This window comes from Brachyhypopomus gauderio, chromosome 1 (genome assembly GCF_052324685.1).
Source record: "Brachyhypopomus gauderio isolate BG-103 chromosome 1, BGAUD_0.2, whole genome shotgun sequence".
Lineage (NCBI taxonomy): Eukaryota > Metazoa > Chordata > Actinopteri > Gymnotiformes > Hypopomidae > Brachyhypopomus > Brachyhypopomus gauderio.
Genome location: NC_135211.1, coordinates 51421331 through 51439834, shown reverse-complemented (window position 1 = coordinate 51439834; position 18504 = coordinate 51421331). Strand labels below are relative to the sequence as shown.

The 18504-nt window shown below is 41.4% G+C and overlaps 1 protein-coding gene across 3 annotated transcripts in view; it reads left to right on the top strand.

The window, feature by feature from the left end:
* Positions 1-16887, top strand: part of LOC143524712 (uncharacterized) — a 38130-nt gene extending 21243 nt beyond the window's left edge. The window contains exons 1-5 of one of the 3 annotated variants that reach the window (XM_077018285.1): positions 13613-13739; positions 14157-15221; positions 16135-16280; positions 16350-16456; positions 16553-16887. In XM_077018285.1, the coding sequence (XP_076874400.1) occupies positions 14660-15221; positions 16135-16280; positions 16350-16456; positions 16553-16700 (963 nt within the window). In that variant the 5' untranslated portion in view covers positions 13613-13739; positions 14157-14659 and the 3' untranslated portion in view covers positions 16701-16887. Of the gene's footprint in view, positions 1-4602; positions 10644-10722; positions 10830-10927; positions 13740-14156; positions 15222-16134; positions 16281-16349; positions 16457-16552 lie in introns of those variants that run through there. The other 2 variants (XM_077018284.1, XR_013133496.1) reach the window with 2 other exon arrangements.
* The last annotated feature ends 1617 nt before the right edge of the window (positions 16888-18504 follow it).

Here is an 18504-nt window from a genome sequence, read left to right as displayed (position 1 = left end):
GATTTAAACGCAAGCTTGACATCTCGTTGGCCGGTGTCGATTTCTGAGAATGTGAAACCTGAGAGCGTCACGTGGTCACATGCGGTCACACTTTCTGGTTTAGCATTTCAGTATCTTTATAATATAAAAACGCCGAAAGTATTGCTTTTAACAGCTTCTCAGAAAAGACAACAATTGTCACTTGCGAGAAGAAGCAAGGTGAAACTTGCAAAAATCAATTAGATAATGAAATGCTTACACGCATTTAGACTTTAGATAGCAGGTCGGACCGAATGCGCCGCACAGCAAAGCGCGTTTGAACTAATTAGTGGATTAATTTGTCCTAATTGTGTAGGCACAGGGCTTAAAATTAATATCAGACCACGGATTTTGCAGCAGTTTGTTTTAAGAGTGCAGTCTGTGTGAAAGAGATGGGTACCGCAAACCTGTATATACATATACGCGTCTTGGGACATGCAGGTTTACAAAAATAATACAGGTATGGGACAGGGTTGAGATAGAGACAGTTTTATATAATGACATTTAAATAATGTCAGTTTTACCCTACAGATTTTTTCTTTAGTGGTAGAATGGACAAAATATTAATAAAAGTGAATGAATACAATGTTTTGTGACTAAAGGTTTTAAACTCATACCTATGTTATGTAAAAGTAAAAAATAAATACACCAATTAAACGTGAGGAGATGAACAGGTAGTGATATCCTATACATTTAATTGTGTTGGTAAATGCAGGGTTGAGGCAGCAACAGGTATGGCCATTTCTACCTTTAGTGAAGGTGCCTCTGCTATGATGACTGATATGGAGAGGTTGTGGCTGCAGAGCCCAGTCTTACTGTCAATGTAATGAAGCTGATATGATCAGAGCACAGTCTTACTGTCAATGTAATGAACCTGATATACTCAGAATATCAAAAGCAGAGGTTGTCGCATCTGAGACGTCTGCCAGCGTGAAACACAAGTGCAAACCTGAGCACAGCTAAAAAGCTGAAAACACATCATGAGGAAATGTGTGAGGGACATACATATGGAGCAGGGATGGATGACTAGGTTGTAAACAGGACTGGGGAACTATTGTGCAGGACAGACATACAACAATCTAAGGTAAAAGTTCTACAGGTTGCAGTGTGTGCGCTGTGATTGCGTTTTATTGAAGTTAAACTTAGTCATTACATTGCTCTGTTTTGCTGTTGTTTGTCCTTTTATTGTTGGGGATGCTCTAATGATATGATTAGATTGAGAGTAAGTAAACAGTTTTTTCTGATTTATAAAGTAATAAAGAGATATTCAGAATCTCAAAACAAGAATTTTGAACCTGACTTTATGCATTGTTTAGATTTCTGTTTTTGAAATAAATGCAAATTAACATATATTTAATTAGATAACGCCTAAGTTGCATATTTAAACATAACATTTCAGAAAACTTGTAATTCTCTTAATGTCAATAATCAATGTGGTAAGTTTCATAGTGATTGCTAGATGACATTTTTACCCTATTATCACCTGTAGTGTCTTACCTTAAACGAAGAGAATGTTTGGCCGCAATCATCTCAGTTACATATTGTTTGGTGAAAGGTGTGTTTGGAGGGTTTGGTTAATTTTGACTAGATATGCAAAACTCAATAGAAAAACAAGGAACGTGAGCTCATGTTCATGGTCAGGTTTCCTATGTAGAGTCACAGTAGAACGTGTGATTGATGATGGACTACATATTAAGGGACCAAAAGATAAAGATTTAACAGCACAAAATAGCAACTATCCAGATCTCGATGTTCTTCACTGCTCGACGGTAAACAGCTCACTTTTAGAGGTTGTAATGAGGGTAGAATCTACTAACAAGGGCAATTACAGAGAATATCCGTGTATGATGATGTCTTAACCACTCCAGTCATCCTCTGTTTTCTGGGATGTCCAACTACATTCAGAGTTATTTACAACTGTAGGCTCTGCTATTACAGCCTCTGGCCTTAATGAAATCAAAGATGAAGTTCCATCTGCTTACATTTTTGACTGGCGAGTAGATAAGACAACTGACATTTTCATGTCATGCACAACAGTCTGATAATTTGTTATGTAAATACCGCAGGCCCAAACTTAGTAATGATTTGTGGATGTTTTATATTTCAGAACGACAAAATGTCCAATCTGTCTTTGGTGTTTTAAAATAACAGATGCAGCACTTTGTGATGTAAAAAATGTGATGTACATTGTGACTACTGTCATGGCTCCCGCTAAAGGACTTTAAGATAAAGTTAAAGAAATTGCCCCAGAAGCAATTTTTGTGAACTGCTATGCACATAGATTAAACTTGATGTTAAACTGGTGCACAATTCATGCCTCGGTCCAGTGTTTTTTTGCAACTTTCTATGGGTTTGTCACATTTATTGATAAACCCACATTTACTGTTAAAGGACGGCCTTTCATAAGTCTTCAGGAAGTTCCCTGAAACTCTGCTACACAGTGGAGCTTCACATAACGGATATTAAGCACTATGACCCAACATGTATCATAGGCTCCTGCAGACTTTAGAAAGGATATGTTTTAAAAGAGTCGGGTGATTCCTGAGGAGATATTCCAACATTTGATAAAAAGTTATGGCAGTTTCTTTGATATAGGGAGACTGAAATCTGAGTTCCATGTTTTCAGAAAAAAAAAAACAGTGAATAAAACAATGTATTAATCTTTTACATATATTTACATTGTTTTAAGATTGTCATTATAAACTTGATAGTTTAACAAGTTCTCTACATAAAATTTTAAAAGAGGTAATTTTAATGTTTATACAGTGTGGTTTAACTCGGTTGAGAATGATTCTTCATTGGTTCATCAGAGTTTGTTAATTGTTTGAAGTACGCTACTTTGAAGTAGGCATATTTGTGTGTGCGCTGTTCTGTGTGACTAGGGGAGTGTGTGACTAGGGGGCGCGTGTGTGTGTGTGTGTGTGTGTGTCGCGGGCAGTGGACGGAGGTTTCCCTACAGCGTGAGTCAAGGTCATGTGCGAGTGCATCGGTGTGTGTGTGTGTGTGTGTGTGTGTGTGTGTGTGTGTGTGTATGTGTGTGTGTGTGTGTGTGTGGGAAGACCTGAGTTAATTCATTGAGGGAAAGGTGACGAGGTCAACTCAGCGTGCCGAGGACCCTCAGAGTTACTTCAAGTCAGTATGGGGCCTCACTCAGGAAAAAAATGGTTTGTATGGACAATACCACAGTCGAATGCATGTTGGCTCCTCAAGGAAACGTTCCCCCTCTCTCTCTTTAAATACTCGCGCTCTAAACACGCACCTCGGATTGGTGTGTTGAGAATGCCTCCTCATTGGTTCATCAGAGTTTTGTTAACTGTTTGAAGTTACTCAAAGTAAGCATATTTGTGTGCGCATGCGCGGTCTGTGTGACTAGGGGGTATGTATGTGTGCTGTTCAGGGGAGTGGGTGTGTGTGACTAGGGGTGTGTGCGTTGTTCTGTTCAGGGGAGTGGGTGTGTGTGACTAGGGGTGTGTGCGTTGTTCTGTTCAGGGGAGTGGGTGTGTGTGACTAGGGGTGTGTGTGCGCTGTTCAGGGGAGTGTGTGTGTGTGTGTGTGTGTGTGTGTGTGTGTGTGTGTGTGTGAGACTACGGGTGTGTGTGTCTGAGATCCCTATCTTTTAGCGCTGGTCTGTGTGACTAGGGTTTGTGCGCTGTTCCGTTCAGGGTCTGTGTGTTTGTGTGTGTGTGTGTGTCACAGGTGTCTAGGGTTATACGGCCCCGGAGAGTCAACATCAAAGAAGATCAAAATAATGTTTTAATTAACCTTATCAAGCAAAATATCAAAGCACAACTTAATACTCTTTGGTCGTCTTGACGTGATTAATGTGATGATGATGTCATGAGTTGGGGTGGGGAGGGGGAGTGTGGGGGGAAGGGGGGGGGGGGTGGAGGGGGGAGGGGGGGAGGGGGTGGAGGGGGAGGGGGGGGGGGGGGTAAGGGTCGGGGTCAACTAGAGGTCAAAGTCGTAAATCACTTTTTGTCATAAGCCCCAATCTATAATCTCTCAGGGGTCAGCTCTGGGAGGAGGTAGGTCCAGGAGGTGAAGTAGCTACGCCTTGGAGAGGTAGCCTGCACACCCACACACACACGAGGGACGAGAGAGGAGCCATAGCCCCTCGTCCTCACACCCGTGGGGCTTACCGGCTGAATGCAGGTTAGGGCGTGAGGGCCCTATGACCGACCGGGGCGTGGTTTTGTGTTGTTAACGGCCCGGTCGGTCCAGGGTCCCAGGGATCCGTCTCACCTGAGGGTCGTTTGTTTGCCTAGATATGTCTTGTCTTTGTACCAGTTGACCGCTGGTCATTATATCCTTAATTTGGAGCTAATGCACAGGTTTTTGGTTTGCACACTTCTATTAAACCATCCTTTTTCCCTGAGACTTGGCGTGATCGCTTCCTTTTCGTTGCTCACACCTGCCCGTCACAATGAGACATTTTTTTATTAATTTGGGCACCACTGGAGGTGCAACACACTGAAAGATCTACCTGAACTTTCCATTAAAAACAAAGAAAAATAACTACTGCTACATTTTACTGTATCAATGTATTGTAAAAATATTTATTTGCATTCATGACGTAGGGTTACACTGCAGAACAGGACAAATGCTCATGACAGTATTTAAGAAACACCTCATGAATGCCCTGGGACGCATTCTCAGTGATGTATCCTGGGGTCATAGGGTGTTTCAGGTCTCACAACATCATACACCCTTACCCAGGCGACCCAGCCGGGGGTGATCAGGCCCCGATTTGCATCCTAGTAGCAGTCCACAGATCTGCCCTTTTCATCCAAAGCCACGTAGTGGCCTTCTCAGCGGCTTCACTTGCAGATTTGATGCCCCTCTTCTTTGCTGCTCCTATGATGCCCAAGTGACTCAAGACCTTATACAGAGACCTTCCGGCAAATCCCCTGCAACCTACCTCTATGGGCTCGTAGAAGGTCCTCCAGCCTCCCTCCCTGCACTCCTCTACCAGTTCCTGGTACTTAGCCCTCTTCCTCTCGTTGGCCTCCTCCATATGTTCTTCCCAGGGCACTGTTAACTCCAGTATGATCAGCTGTTTAGAATAGTGAGAGGTCATGATCATATCTGAGCGGAGGGTTGTTGTTGCGATGTGCTGAGGGAACCTCAGCTGCTTCTCCAGGTCGACCTGCAGCTGCCCATCAGGTGCTGTGTGGAGTAAGCCAGTTGTCTTCTGTTGTTGTATTTTTGGTTGTTCTCCAGCTTTGACAAAGGAGATTGCCGTCTTGGGATCATGTTGATTTTTTCCTGGAGCTAATGGCTTAGGCTACACTCTCAGCGACTGCCTAGAGTACCTGGTCATGATGCCAGCGGTAGCGTCCATCTGCCAGTGCTTTCGGGCAGCTGCTGAGGAGATGTTCCAAAGAGCCTCTACCCGAGCACAGAGGGCAGGAGGATGTTTCACTTTTTCTCCACACATGGAGATTTGCTGGGCTTGGTAGGGTATCGTAGACGGCTTGTACCAGGAAGCGAATCCGCTAGAAATCTGGTTGCAAGATGTTGGTCCATGTGATCCTGCGCTGTAGTGCACTCTCCCACCTCGTCCACACTCCTTGTTGTCGTAGACCCACTGCCCTGCTCACTCGCTCCTCTTCCACACCCGCTCTAACTTCCTCCTGGATCAGATGGTGTCTTTCCTTTTCACGGGTCTGGCTGATGATGGGCTTTTGGATAGTAACACCTGCTCTACCTGTTGCCACAGTGCCCACCAATGCTTTCTGTCTAAGGCATGACTCTGCCAGCTCCACTGCTTCTTTAGCCCTCCACTTCCTTCCTGTCCTCACCTCAATGCCAGCTGCTGACACCTTGCCGTCTTTCGAATCCCTGTACTGTAGGGCTTCCCTGGTGCGTGCCACCATGAACTCTTCTTTGAGTCCACTAAGGGGGAGCTGCAGAATGTTACTTGTTCCGTTCCGTAGAGGGCAGCATTGGTAAGGCTGTGAGGGAGGCCCAGCCATCTGTGAAGAAAACCACTAATCCACCTCTTTAGGGACTCAACTGCTGTCATCAGGATGGTACTTGTCGATCACCATACCCTTCTTCAGCACCATGGACCTCGATTTGGTGGGCTTGAAACTCATCCTTGCCCAGATGATGAGTTTCTCCAGGCCTTGCAGGATCCATCTGCTCCCTGGGACTGACATTGTAGTTACAGTAAGGTCATCCATATAGGCTCTGATAGGGGGTTGTCGCACACCTGACTTAGACAGCGGCCCTCTGCACTCCCCCTCGGCTGACTTGACCATCATGTTTATGGCTAGGGAAAAGAGGACATCAGAGATAGTATGACCCTCATCCTGAAGTCAATGTAATAGTCTATAATGAGGTCCTTGATTTAACTGGGAACATGGTGAATGTGAAGAACAATTTCAACCAGCTTATGTGGTATGGAACCATAGGCGTTGGTCAGGTCCAGCCACAAAACAGCTAGATCTCCTCTGTTCTCATGAGCCTCTCTGATCAGTTGCGTGACAACTCCTGTGTGTTCCAGGCAGCCGGGTGCACAACTGATTCCTCCCTTCTGTACTGATGGATCATTGTAGCTGTTCTTGAGGAGAAACTCAGTCAGTCTTCATGAGACAACGCTAAAGAAAACCTTCCCTTCTACACTCAGTAGTGAGATGGAGCAAAACTGACTGATGTCTCTTGAGTTCTCCTCTTTCGGGATCCAAACTCCCTCAGCACATCTCCACTGGTCGGCCACTCTCCCTCTTCTCCAAATCACCTTCAGAACCCTCCACAAGTGCCGAAGAAGCCCTGGGCAGCACCTGGGCAGTAGATGAGATAAGGAATTCCACTTGGCCCTGGTGCAGAAGCCGAGCAGGCTGCCCTGACAACCTCCTCAACCTCCTTCATACTTTGCTCCTTCAGTTTGAACTAGAGATGCATGAGTACCGATACTGGTATCGGGTATTTGCCCGATACCATGTCCATTTACCCGTACTCGTACTCGCAAACGAGGCTCCGATACCAACATCCGATACCTTTTTTCTAGTGGACGTAAACCACGTTATGCTAATGAGCAGACAATTCAACATGTCGGCGATCTGGAAGTACTTCACAATTAGTGATGACAACCCAAGCAAAGCAGACTGCAAACTGTGTTCTATTAAAATATCAAGAGGAGGTACTTCTGCGTCTTCCTACAACACGAGTAACCTGATAAAACATCTTAAAATGAAACACAAAACTCAGCACGACGAGTTCACTGCTATCAAACCACTGCATCAACCAACACTGCAGCAAACGCTAAGTAGACGAGAGAAAATGTCTACACACCACCCTAGATCTGTGAAGATAACAGAAGCTCTTAGCCAGTTTATTGTTCTTGATGATCAACCATTTTCGGTCATTGAGAATCAGGGATTTCGGCACATTCTTGATGTGTTAGAGCCCAAGTATGAAATTCCCAGCCGTTATCATATAACGGAGACCATTTTACCGAAGATGCACGAAAAGGTGCAAACGCATATCAAGAGCTTGTTGCATGATATTACAGCCTTCAGCTTTACTACGGACATTTGGAGCAGCAGCGTCTGTCCAATGTCTCTCATTAGCTTAACTGCACAGTGGATAGACGATAGTTTCATTCTTCAGAGAGTTGTACTGCACGCAAAGCAATTCCGTGGGTCACATACGGGCCAGGCAATAGCAAGCACATTTGAGGAAATGCTCAAGACTTGGGCCATTCCTAAAAGTTCTGTCCATGTCGTGGTGCGTGACAATGCCAGAAACATGATAAAGGCAATGGATGATGCTGGACTGCCTAGCCTTTCGTGCATTGCACACACACTCCAGCTGGCGGTAAACGAGGGTCTGCTTGCACAGCGCAGTGTCGCTGATGCGGTGGCAGTCGGGCGCAGAGTTGTTGGGCATTTCAAGCATTCGACTTTGGCGTATTCCCGCTTAGAAGACATTCAGTTGCAGCTCAACCAGCCAATGAAACGTCTCCAACAAGATGTAAAAACACGGTGGAACAGCACATTCTATATGCTACAGTCCCTCATTGAGCAGAAACGGGCTCTCGGAATATTTGCGTCAGAACATGAGCTCCCCGACAGCCTCAGCCTTAATCAGTGGAACCTACTAGAGAAAGCAGTGACAATTTTGGAGCCATTCGAAGAGTTGACTCGACAAGTGAGCTCCTCTGAAGCATTAGCCTCGGACGTGATTCCCGCGATCACCGTACTACAGAGACTGTTGTCCAAAGAGATCGATGAGGAGCAGGGGATCAAAACAATGAAACGCACTTTGCTCACAGCTGTACAGAAGCGATTTGCTGACGTGGAGCAAATCCAACTCTTCTCCACCGCAACACTTCTTGATCCAAGGTAATGTGCGTGCATTTCATGTTGCTAATGTACTGAGGGTGTAATGTGGGGAAAATGCTCAAATAAAAGATGGACACTTCCAGAGATAAATAATAAGATTTTCTATTCTATTCTAAAATGTCAAACAAAATGATTAATTTATACTCTTTTATTGTAGACAGTGTTAGTCTATAATTAATTTCCATTTTATTTTCTGGACTACACTTCAACCTTCTAAGGCAGGGATGCCCAAACTTTTCTGGGCCATTTTCAGTGTTTGTGGCGTGGGCCAATGAGTGGTGCCACGCTGCCTTCTCTGCATTGGCCTGCGAGCCTGAGTTCGGGCATCCCTGTTCTAAGGTCTGTGTGCCCATGTCGTTGCTAAACCATTAAACAAACTCTCATAAATACTTCTTTTCAAGTAGTCATCAGAAGCTGACATTTTATTATTCGTTAGATTATTATTTTTAAAATATTTACATTACTGAGATTTTTCACCTTGGTTATCTAGGCTTTATTTTATTTTAGATTTAAAATAAATGCACATGCAATCTAAAAAAAGTTATATAAAATCATACCTCTTGTTATAAATCAAAGATAAAATATCTCTATATGTATATGTCTATATTCTTCACTGATGGTTTGACATAATGAGATGTATAAGATGTACATTTTCAGCAACATAGGGCATGTTCTGTTTCAGATATAAGGACCGTTTTTTCTCAAGCTCCAGCACTGCTGAGAATTCCAAGGAGAAAGTGATGCAGGAGCTGCAGAAAATATCTGGAAGAGACATCAGCCAACAGAGGAATGAGGAACCATCTGCCAAAAGACCAAAGAATGACCAGTGCAGCAGTCTGGACAGTGTGTTTGATGAAATTGCTGATGAGCATGCTTCTGTATCCTTGAGCAGTGTCCCACGGGCTGCTGCCATACAGTTGGAGACATACCTTGGAGAGAAGACGATTTCTCGTTCAGAGAAACCACTCCAGTACTGGGCAGTTAACAAAGAGCGATTCCCAATTTTGTCCCAAATGTCGAGAAGATACTTGTCAGTGCCATGCAGTAGTGTGGAAAGTGAGCGATTATTTAGCTCCGTGGCACACATTGTCACTGAAAGCAGAAACAGGCTCACAGCTAAACATGCAGAGATGCTTCTTTTCCTGAAGAAGAACCTGCCACTTACAGTTGTAAAAAAAGATTAGCTTTTAGTAAAATACTGTAAGTAAAAATACTGAAAATGTTGTTTTTTGTTGACATGGTGTTTGTGTAGGTAAAAAATGTTCAAATAAATTATAGGCCATGCACTGTTTTATGTTGGTTTTGTATTGATTTCATTGCACTATTTTACATTAATAACTATTACATAATGCTCCTGACTGCTTAATTCTATGTAAGTATCGGTATCGGTATCGGCAAGTACAAAAATACACGTACTCGTACTCGTACGGAAAAAAATGGTATTTATGCATCCCTAGTTTGAACTATTGTTGACAGTTTATTATCAAAACAAAAAAAATGTTTCCAAGCCAGAAAGAGAATCAAATAATCAGAGTAAAGCCAGTAAAAACAACACCAAGCACACAAATCAAAACAGAAAGACAAAAATGGCAAGGCAAACAAGTCAAAAGTAATACAACTACTACTACTAATAATAATAATCTAAATCCAAAATTGCTAGGCAATAATCTGAATCCAAAAGCACAGCAGGGTCATAATACAACAACGCAGACTAAATTGCTCAGTACACACTTAGCAAAAGAAACAGTGACAGAACTTCAATGAATAGACAAGTATAAGAAGACAGATATATAAAGCCCTAAATGAGTGATGAGGATTCTGGTGAGGATAAGTGATTAAATAATTGATGGTTGGTTTAGTGTTCCAAGCTATGAATGGAATTCTGGAAAGTAGTGAAGTGGACTGTCGATAATGGGAGAAGCTGGTAGAATAACGCGTAGTAATGTTTACTTGAGATCTGTAGTGTTTTATATAAGAAACATGTTTTTAAGATTTTCTTTTTTTTACAGCTGTAGCCTATATCAGACGTTAACACACCAGTTTTTACAAAATGTTTACCTTTCTTGAAGAAATGTCCTGAGTTCTTGTTTACCAACTCATTCATTACATTTTTTTCTGGAAATACAATAAAACCAAGACAAGACAAGACAAGGCTGGAGATACTTCAGATCCAGTATGTATTACATCTCTACTGGAAAGAAGACCTGGAGTGAGAGCAGACAGGACTGCAGACAGAGAGGAACAGACCTGGTGATCATAAACAGCAGAGAGGAACAGGTGAGAGAAAGAAAGAGAGAGAGACGTGCAGAGATAAACTCTATTTTGATTTTCTATCATAATGTTTCCACAATGACAGGAGTTCATCAGACAAACCCTCATCAATATTTCTGCTTGGATTGGCTTGACTGATTGGGAGAGAGAGGGAACTTGGAAATGGGTGGACAGTACAGAACTGACCTCTGGGTAAGAGACCACTGAACTAAACTCTGATCATGATGGAGTTAATGACTCTTGTTCATTACTTTATGAAACACAGCTGACCCGTTAGTTCTCTCTTTCAGATACTGGGGCAGAGGGGAACCCAATAGTTCTGTTGGGGATGAGGACTGTGCTGTTACTTGCAATGGATCTGGTCATTCATGCAGAGACTCTGAAGGGAAGTGGGCTGATTATCCCTGTGGTTACACTTTTGTTTGGATTTGTGAGGACAGATTTTTTAACTGATTCTACAGTAAACAGGATTTCATTCATCTGGTGTGAAGCTGGTATGTGAGAGAATTATGGAAGTGGAGCCAGGAGATGAAATTAGCCTTTGCCTTTCCACACATATATCAGCACATGCTGTACAACTCCATAATAACTAATGATTTTTTAAATTTCTGCTTAGTCAACAAGTGTTGGTGACATATTATAACACACTTACAAAATTGCCCTCACAGAAGTGTTTCTTAATTTTTTTTTAAGTCCAATAAATAATCTATTTAGCTGCATAATTTATTCTTAATATTTGTCATTGCCATACATATGCGTATGTGTGTGTTGTGTGTGTATCATGAAGATCAGAAATTTGAATATATATATATTCTGTCCAAACCAACAATTAAACTGTTAGACTATGTGTCACACTATGTTTCTTGGTGAGGGCAGACAAGTAATGACAAGTTATTTTTAAAAAAGTATAGCAAATCAGTCCTATACATTTACATTGATCTAACCAGTGAATAAAAAAAATACAAAAACTACTTTAGATGGCATCTTATTCCTCAGTCCAGCAACATGCAGGGGACGTTTTTCTGTGCCTCCACCCGGTGGCGCCATGCGTACTTGCGTATTTGCATACTTTGTTAATTAAAACTATACCATTCTTTTAAAAACTTCCTTTCATCTAGTTTCATCAAGTTGGTTGTGCTTCCATATGACTGTCAGACAATTCGTCTAGACATAATTTGTCCATAATTTTACTGCACAAAGCAGGCAGAATTTCTAAGTATTGAAATCCAGGTGAAATTCTGTATTACATTGAGCATTAGGAAAATGAAGAGCAGATGTTTCTGACTGGCTGCAGTGCCAGATTAGAATGAAGAAGTGCACTAGAAAAGATATTGGGCAGGAACCCAAAATCTCTGTGTCTGAGAGATACATCGATTTTGGGGAAGAAAATGAATCTTACTGATAACACCCAAATCTACATATAGGCCAAAACACCCACAATACTCCTTATCTAAAGACGCAGTAGCAGGTATAACAGTACATACTGTACATACTGTCACTTTGAGGCGAGGGTGAGGCAAACAGCCAAGACGACACGTCGTTTAAACATAAGCAGAATATTCATTAGTGAAATAGCACATAGCGCTAGTAGAAACACGCAACCCAATGACAGTCAACGAACAAGAACTGACAAAGACGTGGACTAACACACACACTTAAATACTCAGACATAAACAAGACACGTGTTTCAGCTTACACACCAGAATAAACACACGTGGACAGGACACGCATAAACACAGGTACATGTGTACACGAACAGACAAACACATAGAGGGTGTACAAAAGCAATACATACAAAAGCAATAGAGCTTAAAACAAAACTGAGATGTGGAAGGATGAATGTCACAGTGCCTATTAGAAGAATAAAAATCAACTACACATCTTTCAGTATCTTAAAGTATCTGTCAGATACTATATAAACAAAGGTGCATACTAAATTCTGTAAAGATGATCACAATATATTAATAATGTGACCATACAATGGTCAAAAGGGCTTGTCGGACTACACATGACAGGGTGTAGTGCCTGTGCTTTCTTCTGGCTCCACTCTTTTAGATATGCTGCCATAATTAGATCTGCTGGAGTCCATCACTGTACACTATGTCCCACTAATTTAGACTCCTCAGTATTGGACATGTCTAATAACCCCTACACCTGATGTCATGCTGTTAGTTGAGACTGAAGGAGAATGGGTCCAACCTTTGAGTCTTGGTTCCTCTCGAGTAGAATTTAAGTGGAACATGTAATACAAACATTAATGTTTGTCTTAGCTTGCTGGTACAATTCATCATAAACCTAGAGTGTGTGCATTTGAGTGCTGGAAAGGCAGAGATTAAATTCCTGCATGTGACACATTTGGCCTGTTTTGGTTCTCTGTTGTGCTGTACGTGGTCCTGCTACATTCTGGCCCTGCTCACCTACCACTGCTGTGCTGCTGTCTGATATGACACCACTGTGGTGGACTGACAGAAGTCTTGTAGAAGCATTTTGTAGGAAACAATCATGTATGGCACAATGTTGTACATACAATATTGTAAATGTTCTGTTTCTACAGATTCACTACAGATCTCCCCTGTTCATCTCTAGAAGATTCTGTGTGTCACTATGAGGTGGGCCATAATGGCCAGTGTCTATTTCTACATCCTCAAGATACTCAATCTGACTTAAATCTCCAGGCAAACCTTATTTGTTTGTTTTTGTTTTCTGAAGACTTTACAGTCGACATGGTCAGATAGTTGAATTCTCTTTTTTATTACTTGACCAGGTCACAGCCTAATTTCACATTATCTTTAGCAAGCAGACACCCATGATGTAACTTTAGTAAAGGAGGAAGTGAGAGTTCAGATTAACAGGAACAAATATATATTAGTATAGTGGGCTAAATTTCAGCACACTTCTTTCATCTGTGTGGACTGATTCATCTGTGTGGACTGATTTACATTTCTATCTAAGATCAGATTCCCAAAGAGAGAACAATGGAAAATAGTATTAATATTTATGAAAATATAGACGATACTGAAGTCAAAATATATTATTCAGAAGACAAGAATCGGAATAACCTGGATACTCACAGAACCAGAAAACCAAAAAAACAAAACTCAGGTCAGTACACACTTAAGGTCAGTACTCAGGTCAGGTCAGTATACTATTAAGCTTTCTCTCTTTGCTTCATATGCATGTCTTTATAACTGCATTGTTTTGTATAGTGTTTTAGATTATGCCTATCCGTAATCTATCCCTAAACTGTTCTTTATAAAAATGTTTTCCAAGCTTATTAAACAAGCTTTAATCATATACTTATTGACATATCATAAATGTATGTGGTTGTTTGAATGGTTTAAATGTTTTCAGTATGATACAAGCTTTCTATGGATGTGGGGGTCAATACTTCCAACACACTGTACCCTTTCCTTTTGGGAAAGTTCCATACCTTTAGTCAGTGCAGTTAACACAGTTCTTCACAACAAGGAGATGTAACAGAAAATTTAAAAGCCACAGTAAGGTGTTCTCTTCTTGTAGATTAAGCAGGATATGGAGGTGATGTTGCTGGCACAACTAACATTTAATGGACTTGTAGACAACTTGCACAAATAGCAAATAGTGATCTCGATGGAGACACGGAAGGAAGGTCAAAGACCGACAACATACAAGACAAGAAGCAAACAAGACACAGGTGTAGCACATAAAGGATGTGACACAAAAATACTGGTGAACACTGAATACTAACGGGACACAACAAGGGAGTGTGGCCAACACACAGACACACATCCTTGCGCGCGCACACACATTATAATCATCTTAACTAATAACAATTATCAAATATACGGCAATGGGCAATAGACTATGTGGTGGTTTGGTGTAAAATCAAAACACTGAGACAAATTTAAAAATTCAGTATCTACAAGAGTTTATATGAAAATACTACATATAATTACCAAGCAACAGAGAACTCCACACTGACCATATTGGTCTGAAATTCATGTGATGTACTGTTACACCCAGATTAGTATGTGTAAAGTTGTATGTTAATTGATTACTTGATATTTTATCTTTATTTAAAAAACTATTTTCTTGCTTCACAAACCATCACCACAGGGAGCAGATGTTCTAGACTGACTGCAGTGTGTCTGGGGCTGCTGTGTGTTCTCCTGCTGACTGCCATCACAGTGCTGTGGGTCAAGTTCACTGCAGAGAGGGATCAGATACAACCCAGAAACAACAACCTGACTATTGAGAGAGACCAGCTACAGACCAGTTACTACAGATTGACAGTAGAGAGAGACCAGCTACAGACCAGTTACAACAGATTGACAGTAGAGAGAGACCAGTTACAGACCAGTTACAACAGATTGACAGTAGAGAGAGACCAACTACAGACCAGTTACAACAGATTGACAGTAGAGAGAGACCAGCGACAGACCAGTTACTACAGATTGACAGTAGAGAGAGACCAGCTACAGACCAGTTACAACAGATTGACAGTAGAGAGAGACCAGTTACAGACCAGTTACAACAGATTGACAGTAGAGAGAGACCAACTAAACAAAGAGAGAGAAAAACTCAAAAGAGAGTTTTCTGAACTGAGTGAGTGAACATTTATATGCTGTTACAGTACTGTCCAAAACTCTTAAGCAACCAAGATATGGGTATATGGGTAGTCTAGTCAGTGTTTATTTACTTTAAGTGTGTCATCATTGTAGCAAGCTTCATTTGCTTTTCTCTCATGTAGTTCAACAGTTCAATAGATGGTGAGTCTCTGTGCTGGTCTTCCTCTATGTGTACATATAGAGACATCAGTATGTCAATATGATCATCATGCTAAAACTTTTTCAAATAAGTTAATTCCCCATATCTGTCACGTAGGGCTACGCCCCCCCCCCCCTCTTAGCTGTCACTCTAGTCCCCTGTTCCTCGTGTCTGTGTTGTTCCTTGCCCGTTATTCCCGCCCTGCTTGACTGTTTCTATGGTTTCCTCCCTGTCTGCCTCGCCCGAGTCGTCATTGTGTCCAGCTGTGACTAGTTTAGTCCTGTGTACTTATATCCCTGTGTTTCCCTAGCCCGTTGTCCGTGATTGTGGATTTAGTTCTCTTGTGAACCCGTGCAGTCTCTTGTTCACTGTTCTGTGAATCCTGGTCTGTGAGTACTTCTGGTTCCGTTGCCCAGTCGCCCTGTATTTCTGTATCCTGGTTGTCTGGTGTGTCTATGCGTTCTACCCGTGTTTTGTTTAAGTATATCGTTCAGTGCCTTAGTCCCTTGTTGTACTCTGTGTCCAGTTATGCCACTCCGTGTTTCATGTTCGGACTCCTTATCGGATTTGACCACTGACTTCCTGTTTGACCCTGAGTTTGGAATTCCCTTTATTAAATCTCGCTCTCCTCAGCGTTTGTGTCCGCCTCCTCACTCTGCAGCATACGCTGCGTTACAATATCGTTCTTAAATGTTATGTGAAATAGTTTTTCAACTTACTGATTATATTTCTTTGGAAATACCATCACTAGGAACGGCCGAAAAGCAGTGCTGGAAACACGTCTTCAGCTCCAGTATGTACTTTATCTCTACTGAGAAGAAGACCTGGAGTGAGAGCAGACAGGACTGCAGAGCAAGAGGAGCAGACCTGGTGATCATAAACAGCAGAGAGGAACAGGTGAGGGGGTGGGAGGGCAGAGAGATCTGATTTTAGATTTTTTATCATACCATGTTATCACAATGACAGGAGTTCATCAGACAAACCCTTGGCAGTATTTATTCTTGGATTGGCTTGACTGATGTTGAAAGAGAGGGAACTTGGAAATGGGTGGATGGAACAGCACTAACTAATGGGTAAGAAACCACTGAACTAAACTCATGATGGAGCTAGTATCTCTTGCTCCTCATTACATTATGCAACACAGGTGATGTTTTCATTCTCTCTTTCAGATACTGGGACACAAAGGAACCAAACAGTTTTGCAGGGGATGAGGACTGTGTTATAACGGGTCAGCCTGGTTTGAACCCTGTGTTTAACTGGGCAGATTATCAATGTAGTGTCACTTTTATTTGGATTTGTGAGAAAATGTTACAGTGAAGAAGGGAAAGAGAGCAACTATAGCAACCTTAATTTAAAACATGGCTCCCTATAAGTTTAATTTAAAGGTTCTAGAAATTGGCTGTTTTTTTTTAATATTTTTGGCTTTAAATTAAAATTAGTATAGGCTGATTGTCCTTGTATTGACAATTTTTGAGTCTGTATCTGATTAAAGCTTATATCTTCACTCTTCTAGTGAGCTTCTGTCTTTTGGTGTGAAGCTGAGAGAATTGTGGAGGTTGAGCCAGGAGATTAAATTAGCATTTCTCATCAGTATGCTGCTACTTACACACTGTAAATTCCCATAATAACAAAATGGTTTTCATTATATTTCACATTTATGCCAAGTGAGCAGGCCATGATGGCACAATATAACAATTATCAAGATGTTCTTATCCCAGAAGTAGTTCCTTGGTATTTTACCTGAACATTTGTAAAATATGCAATGAATAGTCTGCATTTAACTAAATAAATACATCCTGCATGCAGTCCATAAAACAAATCAGTATATAAGACATATTTTACATGAACACTCATTCCTCAGTCCAGAGATCCATTTTCTTTGCTAATTTTATCAGCAGTTACTGGAGCAGCAATAGTGACCAACTGCTGAACTATTTGCTATACCATCCAATCAAAACTAGGAGGGACCTAATTTGCTTTTTCAACCTTATCAACCTATGATGAATGAATGTTCAATTTTTATAGTGACAACATATGTTGTGAAAAGCGTTATACAAATATATTTGATTTGATTTGATAGTGCCTTTCAGGATACCCAAGGCACTTTTTACAAAAGTTACACAGGTAAGTCTCAGACAACCAATCACACACAAGAAGCGGCAGCCAATTGCGCAGAGCGTACTCTCTACCAGAAGGCACAGCCACCTGGGTGACTGAATGGGGTGCAGGAAGGGGAGAGAGAGGACAGACCCTAGTGGCAGAGCACCATCCACCACTGGGCATACAAGCACACACACATTCATGCACGGACACTTAAACAACTACTTTTCATTGAACAGAGAGAGACACAGACACACACTTTGTCAGGGACTGCCAATTTACCTAACCTCAATGTCTTTGGACTGTGGAAGGACACCGGAGATCCCGGAGGAAACCCACACAAACACAGGGAGAAGATGGAAACGCCACTCAGATAGGGACTTGAACCCAAGACCCCAGCGCTGAGAGGCAAACATGCTAACCACTAAGCCACCGTGCTGCCTACAACCTATGGCTGAATCAGGCTGGTATCCCAGGTACTGTGATTTCACTTGACGCCTTTCAAGTTTCACCACATTCAACATCAAAACTGCTACTGTCTTTTGGAGAGCATTGTCAGGGTAACCATAATCCCGTGCACTAACGAAAATGACACCAAAAAAAAATAAAAAATAAATAATAATAATAATAATAATCTTTATTTGTATAGCACCTTTCATACATACATGTAACTCAAAGTGCTTTACAGTATAAATAAAAGAAACATAAAAAGGAGATAAGACAAAAAGAAAATGTTAAAGATAAAATATTAAAATAACATAAAATGTAAAAAAGTAAACAATATAATAAAAAAGTAAAGTAAATAAGAAATAAAGTGACAAATTATAAAATAATAGAATGAAGTAAATAAGATTGAGAGTTTCTTAACTAAAAGCAGATCTAAACAGGAATGTTTTGAGACTCTTCTTGAAACTATTCAGGGATGAAATGCCTCTGAGCTCTTCAGGAAGAGAATTCCAGAGCTTTGGGCCATAGTGGCTAAAAGCACCCTCGCCAATCTTTAAAGAATATGGAGAACTAT